Below are 16,512 nucleotides of genomic sequence, written 5' to 3' on the forward strand. Positions count from 1 at the left end.
ATTTGTTCTTCGGTTTTAGCTTTGAACTAGGCGATCATAAAGCATAGTATTGCAACTCAAACGAGATCAGTTCAGCTTGTTTAGTTTTATAGCAAAAACAAAATACGTGCAAAGTATTATGAAGATCCTTGTTGTTATAATGCAATAAGTAGTGATAAATTGCTATTAACAATAACAAAGGATATGCGGCTGAGAGCTTATTTCTTTTTCTAAGCGCCTGCTTATCATATGTCTGAAAATTTATATATTAACCATGGATTCTAGAGTACCTTACTTTTATCAATCTACATACATACATATGTATACTTATAATATATGTATGTATGTATGTTTGTATAACATACTGACTGCATTTTCATATATGCTCGGCAAAATCGGTCGTTTCTTGGCTTTATTAATAGGCGAACATAAAATGTATGTAAGTCGTACTTTAAATAGAAGTCCTTTGCAGAAGAAGTCTTTTGAAGAAGAAAACACTATGAGCTTTTCTGTTCTCCTGGTTAACCAAGCAGTATTACAAAATTTTCCTGCTTGCTGAGTAAACAAAGCAGCAGCGATGATGATGATCATCGGATTAGGCGAAAAAAATTATCCCAGACAGCAATAATCGAATATTGACAAACGCCCAGGTGACGAGAAATCATAGTGAGGTCATGCAGTAGCAGTCAATAAATACTAAATGCATATAATTTCCAGTGAAATGCCAAACACATGCGTTTCAATTGCCATTTGTTCCACTGCAAGCATGCAAGCGCAGTTATATTTGCAGTGTTATTGCGCACAGTACTCAGAGTGACAACAAGAATGCAGAGCACAAAACAAATACAATTCGCAAAGCTAAGCAATGCAACAACTCATTTAATTGTGATATTTGTTCTTGCTTGTTGGCTTACGGTGTGTTTATGAGCGCCTAGTGTTTCGGAGAGTTTGTTACATTTTGGTGTTGACTTTTAAAAAACAACAACGTCACTTGAGGTGAATGATTTTACAGGGTCACGCATCAAAATTGAATATGCCATAAAGTAAATCAAACAATTTTATAATTTTTATTTAAATACTCACATATTTAAACAGTTTGTGAATATCACAAACCCATTTTATTACGCTAGCATAACTTTTTACATATTTTCAATAAAATTTAATTTTCAAAAACTAAACAAATTTCATAAATTTCTAATGGAATACGTAAGTAACTAACTACAGGTGTATATATTGTTGCATATAAATACTATTTGCTATATGCGACTATGTCAAAACTGCTTTATTGAGCGCACTGGTACTAATTTTGCATATTTATTTGGATATATTTATATATATAGTTATTATACTGGAGAAAATAATAATTTAAAACAACTACATACAAACGGCCGACAAACCACAATCCAAATAAAAATTAAACTAAAAATAAAATATAATTTTAATACATTTTAATACCAAGGAAGTTGTGGACATTCTTCCCGCATACGCGCTGATTTGAGCTGAAATTCTCCACCATTTCCCTGCTTCCCTTCATTCCACCTGCCAATCCGCTCCCATACTTCACCAACATTGCCAGCAACAACTGCAGCTTTAACTAGCTGAGCACATCGCCGTGCCCATTTTGGCGCAACAGCTCCAGCTTGAGCTCATGCTCGCGCGCCTTCAGACGCAACGCCGCAATGGATGAGGTGCGCCGATCTTCGGGTGGCGTGCCGGTGCGTGGCACTTGTACCAGCGCTGCGGCCACGGCCGAAGTGGACGCTGATGACTGATGTTGTGTTGGTGAGTGTGCCAACTGTAGCGGTGACTGTGTGTGGCTTGGCGCTGCCGTTTGCTGTGGCGGCGGTGCTGGCGGCGCTTGATGCAGCATTGACATGTTGAGCCCCGGCGATGATTGTCCTTGCTGTTGGTGTTGTGTGTGTGAGTGTGCCACTGCTGGTGGTGCCATTGATTGCATTGTCATGGCGGTGGGTGAGATGGGCGGTGAAGCGATGAGGTGATTGGGCGAATGCAATTCGGGGGATGAAATCATCATTGGTGGCTTGACGGCGGCGATGCTGAGTTGTGCCGGTGCTGGTGGTGGACGCGGCACAGCAGTCATATTGGCCAACAGCGTTTGGAAGGATGTGGTCGGTGAGTACATGCTGGCCATGCCGGGTAGTAGATGTGGTGGAGTTCTGTGAAGAAGAGGTAAGATTAGATTTTTTTTCACAAATTATTAGAAGTAAAGTGGTGAGGTGATTCTCGAGCAACTATGGATGCAAACTTCTACTCTAATTATGTATGTATATAGACCGTAAAATATAGATAAGTATGACATATTTAAAGCCCGTAAGTTTCAGGACTTATTTCGGACTGAGAAGGAAATTAAGAAGTAAAGTCCTCTCTCGACGAACAAAGGCCAAATTCTACAAGTCACACATCATCCCCGTCCTGCTATATGGTGCAGAGGCATGGACAATGACAACATCTAATGAGTCGGCGTTACTAATTTTCGAGAGAAAGGTTCTGCAGAAGATTTATGGTGCTTTGCATGTTAGCAACGGCGAATATCGTTGTCGATGGAACGCGATGAGCTGTACCAGATATACGACGACATGGCATAGTTTAGCGATTTAAGAGGCAGACTACGTTGGGCTAGGTCATGTCGTCCAAATGGATGAAAACACTCCAGCTCTGAGAGTATACGACGCAGTACCGCCATGAGAAGCAGAGGAAGACGTCTACTCTGTTGGAAAGCCGTAGAAGCATCTGGCCACACTTGGAATCTCCAATCGGCAATTAAGTTCGGAATATAACATCATTCAAGTGGCCTCCACGGCTACTTTTGCAGGAACTAGTTCGATGAACCCAATTTTCGAGTACCTTTTCCAATAAATCGCGTCGTATGTCATGAATAGCACGTCAAATATTGACTTCTAAAACTTAAAGAGAGCCTGGTTTATTGCTAAAGATCAATGGCTTCAAATAACCCTAGAAGAAATAGTCTAATGGTGTTATATCACAACTTCTTAGAGAGCGTGGTTTTGTGATTGATAGTTCAAACGGCGAAATCTATATATTCACCCATGGATGAAAGAGTAAAATAGGAACAGGACCGGACTTCTTCTGTAGTAATCCATATGAAGAAGTTAGTTTTAAACTAAAAGACTTAAATTTAGTTTTTCAGGTCGAAATTGTTAGTATGACAGAAGGTGGTAAGCTTCAGCTCTAAAAGACAAGTTTATAAACTTTTTAGTAAAAAGTGGAAATTAAGACTACGATATCCGCAGTGCCAATACTAAGTCTCCCTCACTTGGTAACCCGGTAAAAACCATACTATTTCTAAGTCATATAAAAATAGAAGCAAACGAAAAGGCAGCCGCTTTAGGCGGCCAAAAACACAATTCCTTTAAGCTGCCTTGGACCGTTCAGCTCCTTCAAGCGTGGTTTGATGCAATAAACCGTGTATTTCAGGTCTTGGAACCCTTGCAACATTGGGTATAGCACAAAGTTATAAGTGTGAATAGAAAATTACTTTACTTTCAGGCAAGAGGGAACTTGATAGGATTGTGGAGGTCATCACCTGGCATCTACACCTAAGTTCTCATCTTCAGAATATTGATAAAGAGGCGGCATGCAGGGCATGCGCGGAAGATGATGAAACATTGCCTATGCGAATGCCAAACCTGTAACTGGTTGAGTCGGGATATTTTCCACGCCTCCCATTGCTCTAACAGTGCTAAAAAAGTACTCTGATGCTGTACTAAATTAAAGACAAACCCCACAAATGAGGTGTTATTTCAGCTGGCTATTAGCATTTTCATTTTTAGCTACAGCTGGGACTGACGTATGGAACGACTTGGCGCACTTTATATCGAGATCTCAAATTGAAAGCGTACAAAATACAGCTTGTGCAGCAGCTCAATCCGCTCGACATCGCTTCGCTCTATAAGATCTTGAAAAGACCAAGAAGATCCTACGATTTCGAGCCAAATTTTGTTCAGCGAAGAGGCCCATTTCTGGCTCGGTGGGTACGTAAACAAACAAAATTACCGCATTTGGGACGAAGAGCAACGTGAAGAGATTCAAGAGCTGTCATTTCGTTCAAAAAATAAGCAACGGGTTGCTGTGGTTTGTGGTCCGTTGGAGTCTTCGGTCCATATTTCTTCAAAAATGATGCCGGTGAAAGCGGCGGCCATTATCACGCCATGTTAACCGACTATTTGGTGTCTAAAACTGAAGCTCGTGATCTCGGTGACATTTGGTTTCAAGAAGACGGCGCCACTTCTCTCACATCGCATCAATCAATGGATTTATTGAGAGAACACTTCGGTGAGCAGATAATTTCATGTTTTGGGTCGGTCGATTGGCCTTCAAGATCGTGTTTTATCACACCGTTAGACTTTTTTCTGTGGAGATATGTAAAGTTTAAACAAAATATCACGCGTGTCATGCGCCAGTTGCCAGTCGAAATGCTCGAAGGAGACATCGAAAATTGGACTCAACGGAAGGGCCATCTGAGACGTAGCCGTGGCCAATGTTTGAAAGAGACATTGTTCAAAAAATAAATGCCAAAGAATGTTCTTTCGAATGATAAAAAACATTTCAGATTAAATTTGAAGTTTCTGTGTTTTTTCTTTCTTCTTAAAAAGAAGTAGGAAACCTCGAAATAAATCACTTCACTAGACTAGTTATTTCAGTTTGACAATTCTGCATATAACTGGATGGCTACTCAGCTGTTAGTAGATTGACTGATGAGTTATATTCACGTTAGTAGCTATACATACGGGGTATAGTTTATAAAAGTATAATTTCAGACAAACCTCGAAAATTCAAAGTACCATAAAATTAAGCATTTTAGAATATTCCAACACATATTTATGATCTTAGTTCTATCTTAAGACTTCCAACTTACCTTTGAAATTGATTGTAAAATCCGGATGGCAACATTGGCGCCGCCGACAGGTGTGGATAACGAAAGGCGGCCAAATTAGCCGGCGCATCAAATGGTTTGCGCAAATTGAAGCCCAGATGCGTGAACGGGTTCGGCGGCAATGTTGGACCGACGACGGCTTGCATGGCGCCCGGCCCACTGGGCAAATACGGGTTGTACGGATGTGATTGCGGCCCCACCTTCTCTTGTTTACGCCACTTGGCGCGACGATTCTGAAACCAAACCTGAAATGGCAACAAGCGGTTAACAAATGAGCATAATTGAAAAGTGGTTGATATATAAGCGGGAGAAAAAAGTCGCACTGAAAAAATGCATACTTTTAATTAATGAAATCTAAAGTTGATTTAAAAAATTAAAGAGCAATAGGGAAATAAGACGCCCACTTCCTGCAACGCCAACTGGTAGCCACGCGGTCAGTGGCAGCGCGTTGCGAGAGTGGGCGTTGTGCCAGCGGCATTGAGCTATGACAGCGGCGGCGCTGTGTAACGAGATATCGCCCGAGAGGCGACAGAGGGGGTGCTTTATATATGTATGTACGTCAGTTGGCTGGTGTTGCAATTTGCCCGGAATCGTTTTAATTAATTCAACATCTTTTCCAACATTTATTATTGGAGCGCTCCTGTGCTGAGCAAGCAAACAAGCAAAGCGAGCGAGCGCACAATGTTGTGGCGCATGCGCGCACAGTGGCAGCGTGTAAGAAATGCATCCAGGCGGTAGCCAAGTTAAACAAACATGTGGGCGTGGTGTCTGTGTACCTCAATACACGCCCAATTAATTAGTTTTGAACGAAACAATTTCAGCCATCGATTGTGTGCATTGGTGAAATGAATTAGTGGCAGGGTTGCTGTGGTGGCAGCACTAGATTGTGGCTTAGTAAATTGTGAAGTCAGAGGCTTTGTAATGGGATCACTATTTGGTGATTTTCTAATAAAAGTTGTAACTGCGTGAAAGTTGATTGATGTTGGAACTTCAAGGTACTTGATTAAAAATCTCTCTCTTAGTCCCAATTCGGGGCAAAACGTACTAGGTTGTGAAGTATTTAAGCAGCATTCTCTTGGCTTTAATTCGAACGGCACTCAATTTCTTTGCTGCTTTTAACTGTTCTGAAATAGCTGCTCGATCGACTGCCAAAAAATCTGTAAGATTTTCTTGTGTTTGGAAGCCTTACTTCCACGCTCTCAAACGTTTTTGTCGTCAAATACGTTCTTCGTGTTCCAGGACGTTCAACGACTTCCATGCAAAAATCACCATTTTCTATACGAAGAAAGACGCATAATGACAGTAGCTTTAAAACGGAATATTTGAATAACGGAATAATCAAACGCCATCTCTTGGCGTGCTGCAATCACTCAATTTATACATATTTTCCCAAATGATATTCAACGAAATCAAGCCTAAAATAAGTTGCCAGCCAGTAGCCAGTTGTCATACATAATGCACATCTTTGCCAAAATTAGACAATTTAAGACTGGTCTTGGGAAGAAGAAAGCTAATTGTTTTATGATTGAAAAGGCGAATCCTAATATAAGATTAACTATATTGACTGAAAAGGTTATAATACAACTTCTTTATATTAAAATACTAGGGGACCCGTCCACGCTTCACTGTGGCTGATACATAGATGATACTACTACTACTCGTACCATCTATATGATTTCTATTAGTTGGATTATAAATTAGTTAATGAGATATAGCACCTTTGTGAAGCAACTTGTGTTAGTTTACAAAAAAAAAAATGGATCATAAAGCATTTCGTGTGTTAATAAAGCACTGCTTTTTGGGCGCCGAGGACAATGATGCTGATGATGAAGGCGAAAGCTCTGTGCAAAGTGGGTGCCTCGCAAGTTCATGATCCAACAAAAACAACGAATAACTGATTCGGAGAAGTGTTTAAGTGCTCTAGAAAAGACGAAAAAGTCGGCTGGAAAGGTTATGACATCAGTCTTTTGGGATGCACGTCAACAACTGATTACTGAGCCAGTTATAATCTATTTCACTGCGTATTTGGTTGCAGTTCTTTTCTACTATTCCAAATACTCAGTAATTGTCTTATTTTTGAGGAAGAGTATGTTTAAAATTGCACGCATATATTCAAATGGTTTCTGCAAACAGGAATTTTGAAAAAATGCTTATGATTTGAAATATAATTTTTGTATTTATGAGTTGTATTAAATTTTAAAGAAATAAAAAGTATCCTTACCCTGGTTCTATGCTACCTCCCCACCAAATCGGTTAAGGCGTTCTTGAGTTATAAATGGTGTAACTAACACAACTTTCTTTTATATATATAGATTCACAAAACAATTCAAAGTATTCCCAGTTTTGTATTTTCTTGGAAATTAAGTAATTTCCTTTGAAGACAACAACTGATCTTATTCAATTTTTTGACAGCCAACTTTCACACACCATTTATAAATTTAAACAGCTGATATAGAAAGGCTTGTTTGTTAATTTTGGGAATAGTTTTTGTTTGGTGCCTTATCGAAGGTAGAGGGAACAACATTTTAGGCATATTTTTACTATACAGAGTAGATGGGTGGAACACCAATGTCAAAATTTATGTACAAAATTTCGTAACGGCAATTTCGATTTTGAGGATGCACCATGTCCTTACCACTCGAAGCCGATGTAGATAAAATAAAGTCGGTCAATGTCAATTGTCGAATAACAACTCGATTAAGTCGGCGCAACACTTTTTGGACGATAATTCCTTCAATATTTCCGTTTTTAGTTAATTAATAGACACACAGTGGCGGTTGCAGAAGAAATTTCCTAAAAATACGTATTTTTTCCATGTCTGAGTTACAGCGATTTATTCGTGTCTTGAACCTATGTGACGCGCCATATTAGGTCGTTTACTAAGTGATTTCGTTTGATGACAGCGGCTGATCTTATTGAATTTTTTTGCAGCCAACTTCACACCAAAACGCTTTACGGTTAAATATCTGAAGACTATACCTTACTATAGGCTTTTTTTTAAATAAATATCTTAAATTATTTGTTTGGTGTTCTATCGGAGATGGAAGTTCGAAAACACCATTTTTGGCACATTTTACTGTTTCACTATTAAAAGGGTCGGAATGCAGTTTAAGAAAATTATATAATATCTACGGAGAAAATGTTTTCACCGATCGCCTATGCTAAAACTGGTTTGCAAAATTTCGTTTTGGCAATTTCGAACTTAAGGACGCACCGTGGTCGTGGAAGGCATCTCAGAGCCGATGTGGATGAAATCAAGTCGCTGGTCGATGCAAGTCATGCAATAACAACTTGAGAGAATGCTAAAAGATTAAATTGGTCTAACGCGACCGTTCAGCACATTAAACTTCTAGAATCAATTTCGAAGCTTGTCATATGGGTTCCTCATATTCTTACAGAACGAAATTTGCTTCGTCGCAATAACAACTGTGATTTATTATCAAACGTCAAGGAAGTGATCCATTTTTAAAAAGTATTGTTACTGGCGATGAAAAGTAGTTTTCCTACAAGCACAAGAGATCACGGTCTAAAAAGGACGAACCGATAGTCACCAAAAAAAAGGTTAAGTTTTGGGATGTGAGAAATTTAACCTCAAATTAGGACGTCAAAAACTAGTTGAACCAGTTTTTTGCCTAGAAGGATCAGAAATTATATGGTCGTGAAATCAATCTATTCTAAAAGATATTCAATGAAACTGGAGAATATATAATTTCATGAAATATCGTATTCAAATTGGATAAACTCTGGTAATTAGTTAGTGAACGGTCCAATGTTTTTTACATAATCAGAATGTAGAGAATTCAACAAATATGCCTTATTTTGAAGTTCAAATACATATACATATATAAAGAGAATTTACATGGGTTTACGGGTTTCAAAAAATCGAATTTTTAAATTTTCATGTTGATCCGAGTAATACGGTACTACACCTTACAAAAATAAGAATTTTATCACTGCAAAATACTGTAACACGGCGACACTAAATGGCTTGTAAACAAAAAATAAATTAACAGATTGAAATGAAACTTCACATACGTTCATCCGAAGAGTGTACCAACAAAACAAAGAAAAATCTTGGACTAGTAGCAACGCCCTCTCTTATCAAACGACAAAGCATATTGAACTTATTTTTCTCGAAACTGTGTTTTTGAAGCTAGTTGGCAAGATTTCTCAGGAATTACTCAACCGATTTTCATGAAATTTTACACAGGTCTTTGAATACAATTCTTAAAGACTTGGATTACAACTATTTGACAAAAAAAAAGTCCCGAAATTTTCGCTGAAATTTCCATTTTTTTGTAAAAATGTCTGCCGAAAATCCAATTTTCAGTTTTTTTTCCTTTGTTGAACAAAAAGTTTAAGTTAAAAGTTTAACTAAAGCACGTATTTTTCACATTAGATGAACCTGTAAAGAGTTATCTTGCCAACGCGGGAGCATCCTTTTCCGAAGGTTCACCGGAAATAACGTCACAATGCCCGAGTTTAAAATATTTTTTCCCAAAAATTCAGAATTTCATTGTTTATAGTGTATGTTTAACAATTAAAAATTCTACTAAAATATTTCATTTTTATATGAACAAAAAAGTTTTGGAAAAATGCTATTTTTTACCCGAGTAAGCCCATGTAAACCCTTAAGTTATGCTAAATTTCGCGAAAGAAAGTTTTTTGCTGTACAATTGTTTATTTGAAGTATTCACAGAATTTTTAAGGTGATGTGAAAAAGGTGTAGATACAAAACTTCTTAAGCTTTTCATTATCTACAACTTTGTCATATAACTTCCTTCTACAGAACTCGTATTTTTGATGGAGATTTACGATATACCGTTTTCGACACTTAAAATTCAACCAAGATCGCCCGTAAATTATGTTTTCTTTCATTCTGTTATTTATCTTTCGTTTCCAATGGGTTTCAACCTACTTAATTTCTTATACTTTTTTACCATTTTCAAAAGTTTCTGCACTTATCTATAAGTAAACTTTAGTGTTAAGTAAGTTAGCTTTGAATACGTTGATTCAATTTATTTACTAATTGTCTCAGCTAATTGACCTATTTGAACATGGTATAAGTGCTGTGCCACATACAAATGATATTCAGCAATTTATGCTGAATCAATTAAGCGCATTTATTCGACAAATCTCACAAGTAATAGTTTGAAATATAAAGCTGAAAATTAAAATAAAATTTATATTTATTGAATTGAACCAAACAACGCACATTTGGACTGTGAAACATGCCACACTTAAGCATTTCCTCCATTATTGGCGCAAATGGTGCCAAGCATATTCAAATATCTGCGTTGCATACACTGACAAGCGCATTTATACATACAAATATACATATAACTATGTATATGTACACATACACACTTAGACATGTGTGAATATCAATTTGCTTGTTTGCTTTTGTTTTTGTCTGCGTCATTAATTCTCGTTGTAATTACGCGCCGCCAATAGCCGACGGCGACAACTGCCAATTGCAAGCCGGCGGAAACCTGCTTTCTACGCGCACAACGCCTACCGCACGGCAAAGGGGGTGGTGGCGACAGTTAACGGGGTACCGCCTAATGGCGAACGTCTGCCACGCCACGCTGCGCTGCGTTTCGTGCGTGAGTGCCACTGTATATATATATTTGTGTGTGTATGTGTCATGTGTAAATTCATTTATGGCTCGGCCTGTTCGACGGTCGGTTGGCTGCCTCGTTTTATTGCGTGCGCACGCGCGTAGCGAATCGCCGTTGGATCTAGTTAAATCCCTCGCCTGCCGATGTATGTAAATTCGCGCTGATTAAGCGACAAATGCCGTTGGCTATACACATACATATGTTCGTTTGTATAAGTGTCATTGCGTTGCTGTGTCTGTATGCGTGTGCGCTTGCTTGCTTGCTGCTGTGTGTAAATGGGCGCGTTATTAACGTTTTAAGTGGTTTTAAAAAGATGAGCTCGTTGGTCAATTAAATAAAAAGCCAGGCACCCCTGAACCGACCAACAACGAGAGTGCCGCACAATTGACACCTGGAAATGCGCGCACCGGTAATGGCTGCAAGCAGTGGCAAGGCAAGGTGTTGCGAACGTATAAAACGCTAAATGACAGTGCTGAGTGCAAATGGTTTGTGCTCTGTATGCATGTGTGTGTACTTCAACTGGATTATTAGCTGATTTATGGCGGCACATGCTTATTGGCATGGCTTGCAACAAGGCATCACCGTTACTTAGCCACAATTTATTTATGCCTTTATGCAGTGTGCGATTATCAGTGGTGAGTTTTGCTTTTAGTTTGATTCTGAATACTATTGATAATTGTCAAACGGTTGATTCCAGGAAAACGAAATGATTTTTAAAGTAAGATTATAAAAAAGTAAGTCTAAGTAATGAAGTTTAGGACTTTCAGTTGCTATAATACTCTTTACATGTGTTTCTCTTGTTACAACAATATACTAGTACATCCATATATACGGTTCGTCAGCTACGTGCTATAGTGTCCGGGGCTTAAAATTTTGTTCGGAGATTATAGCATTGTGTTGAAAAATGCGGTTATCAAATTGAAAGATGCATTATAATTTATGCTTCGCGTGTTTTTCAAATCGGTAAATTTTTTTTTCTGTAAGTTGGTAGTACTGTTAGTGACATCTATGCTAAATTTCACGTTAAAATATTCATTAGTATTCGAGACACGCGTCGTTTTGTGAGGCTCTAAAAATGAATTCTTCGATTTTTACTCCAAGTATGTCTGAATTTATTGAACAAAGAAGTGCGATAATGCACCATCTCATACTGCATTGGTTATTCGTGATCATTTTAACACATTTTCGACTAATATTGTGCCGCAACCACCGCATTCGCCTGATTTACCTAACTTCTGGCTATTCAGCAAATTTACATAACCACTTCGAGGACACCGTTTTGACTCAATTGAGGATATAAAAGCTGAATCGAAGAAGGCTCTGATGGCCATCATGACGGAGGTTTTTTCCAAGTGCTATTGTGACTAGAAAATTCGTTGGCAATTAAATGTAATGCAGCGGGAGGTGATTACTTTGGAGAAGATGAAATGGGCAAAATTCACCTTTAATTTGAACACAGTAGTACGAGTGCAACGACATCTATTGACAAAATACGAAATGACTTTTTCGACTACCCAATATATTTCCCACAAATACGCTTCTTGGCGAACAAAGGTCGTGTGTAAAGTTTCAGATCGATATTTCAAAAAAATTGCTAGTTCGCCTATTTACAGACGACTGACAGAATAACCGATGAATCACACTGGTATTTATATATACATGTACTTTATAGCGTCTGAAATTTCTTTTGAGTGAGACAAACATTTTGGCAAACTTAGTTTACCGTAGCCTATAGAAGGTATAAGAACTAATATTGTATATATATCGGCATTAAGATGCTTCCGAAGAGATGTAAGCTTTCTATAAGCAAAGTTTTTAAATTTTGCAATAATACATTATTTGATTGATTAAAAGAATTTTCATCAAAAGAGTTATTATGCTTGATAAAACAAGGAATGTTATAGTCTTTTGATCTTCTTAGCCGTAACTTAGGAGTCATGATAACAGAATTCACTTACGCATAAAATTCAATGAGGTAATTGAAAGCTCGTGCTCATATACGCATTTTGAATGGTGGAGTTGATGGAGACATAACGGCGAGTCAATTAAACTTATCTTCGTTACCACGAAGGTCAATGGACTTATGGAAAAAATAGTAAGACTTTATAATTTACATTTCGCATGGCCCATTCGTCGACAATATTGTTTTTCTGGGTATGACTGTCATGATTATTAAAGAAAATCTTCAAAATTTTGTGTGCATAAAAATTTCTGCCGAACCGTTCAGAACTTTGGAAAAGGTTTATAATTTTTTGCCCAACAAGTGTTTTTGATTAGTTCAAAGTAATCAATGAGTCCAGGATGGCCACGATTGATTTGATAATCAAGCCGTCAATAAAATTTCCTTGAGATGCGACCAATGATCTTGCTGGTATTTAAAACTTATTTTTGATTGTTAGGCCTTTTTTGCATTTCCTTTCAGTGTCGTTAAATTTATACTTAAGAACTGAAGATGGGAATCATTGGGATTCTTCAAAATAATCGTGGATGCAGAGCAATGGTTACTCCAAAAAAATCTTAACTTTCCCAAAATTGTGCACTATCCTCGTTTTGGATTCGGTTACTGGCATGAATAATTGTCGACTTTTTGCAATGATTTTTTGTCAGATTTTCAAGCTGTCAGAAATTTTGTTCAATATTGTTTGACGTTTGTTCTTGAAAGGTTCTAAAAGATTCTACGTTTTCAAGCGATTTTGTTCCATAAAAATTTCTTCAATGGGCTTATAAACAAGCAAAATTGCCGCATTTAGGACGATAATAACCCAAAAATGCCATTTCTTCTAGAAAAAACAACGGTTTAGTGTGGTTCGAAGGCTGGTGGAATCATCGGTTCATATTTCTTCAAACATGATGCCGATGAGAACGTAATCATCACTGACGCCACGATAGCCGAATATTTGATGCCTGAAATTGAAGCTCGTTATCTCGGTGATCTTTGGTTTTAGCAAGATGATGCCCCTCCCTACATATCATTTCAATCAATGGATTTATTGAAAGGACACTTCGGTGAGCAGATAATTTCAAGGTTCTTTCTGATCGATTGATCATTAAAATCGTGTGATATTACACCGTTAGATTTATCATTTGAGGATATGTCTAAAGTCCTATGCGGACAATCGCGTTTCGATTAGGGTTGAGCAAAGACGCGAGTCATTCGCCAGCTACCAGTCGAAATGGTCGAACGAGTCATAGAAAATTGGACTCAATGGATGGCCTATCTGAGACGTAGCCGCGGTTAACATTTGAAAGAGATAATCTTCAAAACATAAATGCCAAAAATTTTAATTCGAAGGATAATAAACAAACGCCATTAAATTTAAAGTTTCCGTGTTTTTTTTAAGTAGGGAACTTCGAAATGGATCACTGGATATAAATTGATTTAGACCCTTTTTCACGATTTAAATAATATTTTTTTCTTATTGAGTAACTGTTCTCTTTTCAAAAATTATTATAAACAATGGTAATTATTAAAAATCTATGAAAATTGCAACTGTTCATATCTTTTAAATAGCGATTTTGACCTAAAATTTTTTATTTTAAGCAAATAAAATTTCCTACAAATTAACAAAATTTTTTTATAGCTCTTGTCATTTACGAGATATATGGAAAAAAATGCGAGATTCTTGGAAAAATCGGGTTTAGAGCCCCGTCTATCTGATACTTTGTTGCATAGCACTTTTGTAAAAAATTCTAGAAATATGCGTCTAAAGTCAAAGCGATGCCATAAAATACCTCTGATCTGTAGGAATTTAAAATAAAAACTCATTGTATTTGGAAAATTTTTACAGGCCTTTTTTTCTTAATGTTAATATTAAGGGCTGTTTTCAGGGAATTTTTTTTATGGTATTTCCAATTTCGAAAAAAAAAAAATTGTTCAAAGAAAAAAAAACACCCTAATATATGTATATACATGTATAATATTGATTTTTTTTTTTTTTTTTTTTTTTTCAAACCAATTTTTTTACTTTCAATACAAAATGAAACTCAGCTGCAAGTTAAATCGCATGTGTAGCATAATTGCCACATGGTATCACATTACCGCAAATCTTTTAAGTATGCTATAAGTGCAACAACATACAGTTAAAATGCAAGCATGTCGGGCCATGCGATTACATATGTATTGTTTACACTGAGTGTGATGTGATGTGTTGATGTGATTACTTTTCACAGAATCAATTAATGCACTTGGCTGACTTGATTACTCGACGGCGAGTAGGAGACACGCTTGCGGCTTGCTACAGGGGCGGCAAATAGTGTAAACATATCAATTTTGGTATGCATGTATGCATTAATAAAACTGCATATATAAATATGCTTGCCTGTGTACGTATTAGTCAGTATATTTATATTGCGCTTGGTATTATCTTTATGCGCTCAATTTGCAATTATCCAGCGTCTTAACTAATTAATGCTAATTTACGATTAGTTGCGGGCTATAATAAAACTGACAGCCGCAAGCATAAAACCGACACATACATACATGCACACATTTTTTTTAGCAAAAAAAAAATGTTCACGCTATGTGAGTGATATGCCAAGAGCGTATTGAAAGCCCATGTAGTAAGTATAAGCTCTTGATATGTGTGTAGAAAAATAATGAAATACCCGCAATGCATTTGAAACGACGAAGAAAACTACAACATGCACAATTATAACAGAAATGACAGTGGTGGCTAAATCTCTGTAATCTAAAGTGTAGAAAAAAAATTGAGAATTTGAATTTTTATAAAACTAAGTAGATTGAAAAATTTATTAGAATTGCATTATTTCAACACAAATATTTTGTCTAAAATATTTATGAATATAGTATAAGAAATAAAATAATTTCAAACTAGTTGATATTCAATTTCTAAAAATGATTAATTCGCATAATGGAGATCATAGAATACACCAAGATCATTGGATGGGTAAATTAGTTAGGTTATAAACCGACTAAATTACAACAAAATACAGCTTGTTCAAGAACTGAAGTCGCTCGACCTTCCCCAGCGATATCGCTTCACTCTATGGGCTCATGAAAACGACAATCCGAAGTTTTCGATCCAAAATTTGTTCAGCGATGAGACTCAATTCTGGCTCAACGGGTATATAAATAAGCAAAATTGTGGTATTTGGGATGAAGAGTAACCTGAGAGGATTCTAGAACTGTCATTTCATCCAGTAAAAACAACGGTTTGGTGTGGTTTGTGGGCCGGTAGAATTATCGGTCCATATTTGCTCAAAAATAATGCCGGTGAAAATGGCAACCATTATCGCGCCATGATAACGGAATATTTGATGCCTGAAATTAAAGTACGTAATTTCGGCGACGTTTGATTTCAACAAGATATCACCACTTCCCACACACCGCATTAACCATTTTATTTATTGGGAGAACAGTTCAGTGAAAGGATATGTTTTGAGCCGGTCGATTGGCCATCAAGATCATGTGAAGTCACACCGTTAGACTTTTTCTTATAAGGATTTGTAAAGTCTATGCGGACAACTCCGCTTCGATGCAGGCATAACAGCTGCTGTAAACACACTGGTTGATAGATCGCGCTAATTTTTGGCATCATAATTAAGGACAGTTGTACGAATGTAGGAAAACAATTTACCTGTCTTCCGTATAAGCGGAAGATTTAAATGAAGAATTCCCGATACTTTCTGGACAGGATGTACTTAAATTTTATCGATATTTTAAATAGTTTTTGTCTGCTCCAGGAGCGCCCAAGATTTTGGGAAAAATTCCTTTTGTCAACTGATTTTTGCTACTAGAGATTTTTTTAGGGTTCGTCTAAGTAGGAGGCCAGAAACACAGCAGAAGACGTACGTATACGTAGTGGAGGAGCTTTGTTGGCGCCGTCGGAGATTGCATATGACCCGAAAACTATTTAATTTTTTCTTCAACAATTTTACTGTTTATTCTTAAATTTTGTGGAACAGTGCTCAGAAAGTAAGGTGAAATTGCCATTTTAAACTTCAGGACATCAGGAAGTCAGGTAATTATTTTTATGT

At 37.1% G+C, this 16,512-nt stretch overlaps 1 protein-coding gene across 1 annotated transcript in view; it reads right to left on the bottom strand.

The window, feature by feature from the left end:
• Positions 1–564: 564 nt before the first annotated feature.
• LOC126753675 (homeobox protein aristaless) overlaps positions 565–16,512 on the bottom strand; it is a 94,714-nt gene continuing 78,766 nt past the window's right edge. Inside the window, exons 4-5 of the mRNA XM_050465348.1 lie at positions 4,877–5,139; positions 565–2,156 (exon numbers count right to left, since the gene is read on the bottom strand). Of these exons, the coding sequence (XP_050321305.1) occupies positions 1,574–2,156; positions 4,877–5,139 (846 nt within the window). The 3' untranslated portion in view covers positions 565–1,573. The remainder of the gene's footprint in view (positions 2,157–4,876; positions 5,140–16,512) is intronic.

Source organism: Bactrocera neohumeralis, chromosome 3, assembly GCF_024586455.1.
Source record: "Bactrocera neohumeralis isolate Rockhampton chromosome 3, APGP_CSIRO_Bneo_wtdbg2-racon-allhic-juicebox.fasta_v2, whole genome shotgun sequence".
In the NCBI taxonomy this organism is placed as follows: Eukaryota; Metazoa; Arthropoda; class Insecta; order Diptera; family Tephritidae; genus Bactrocera; species Bactrocera neohumeralis.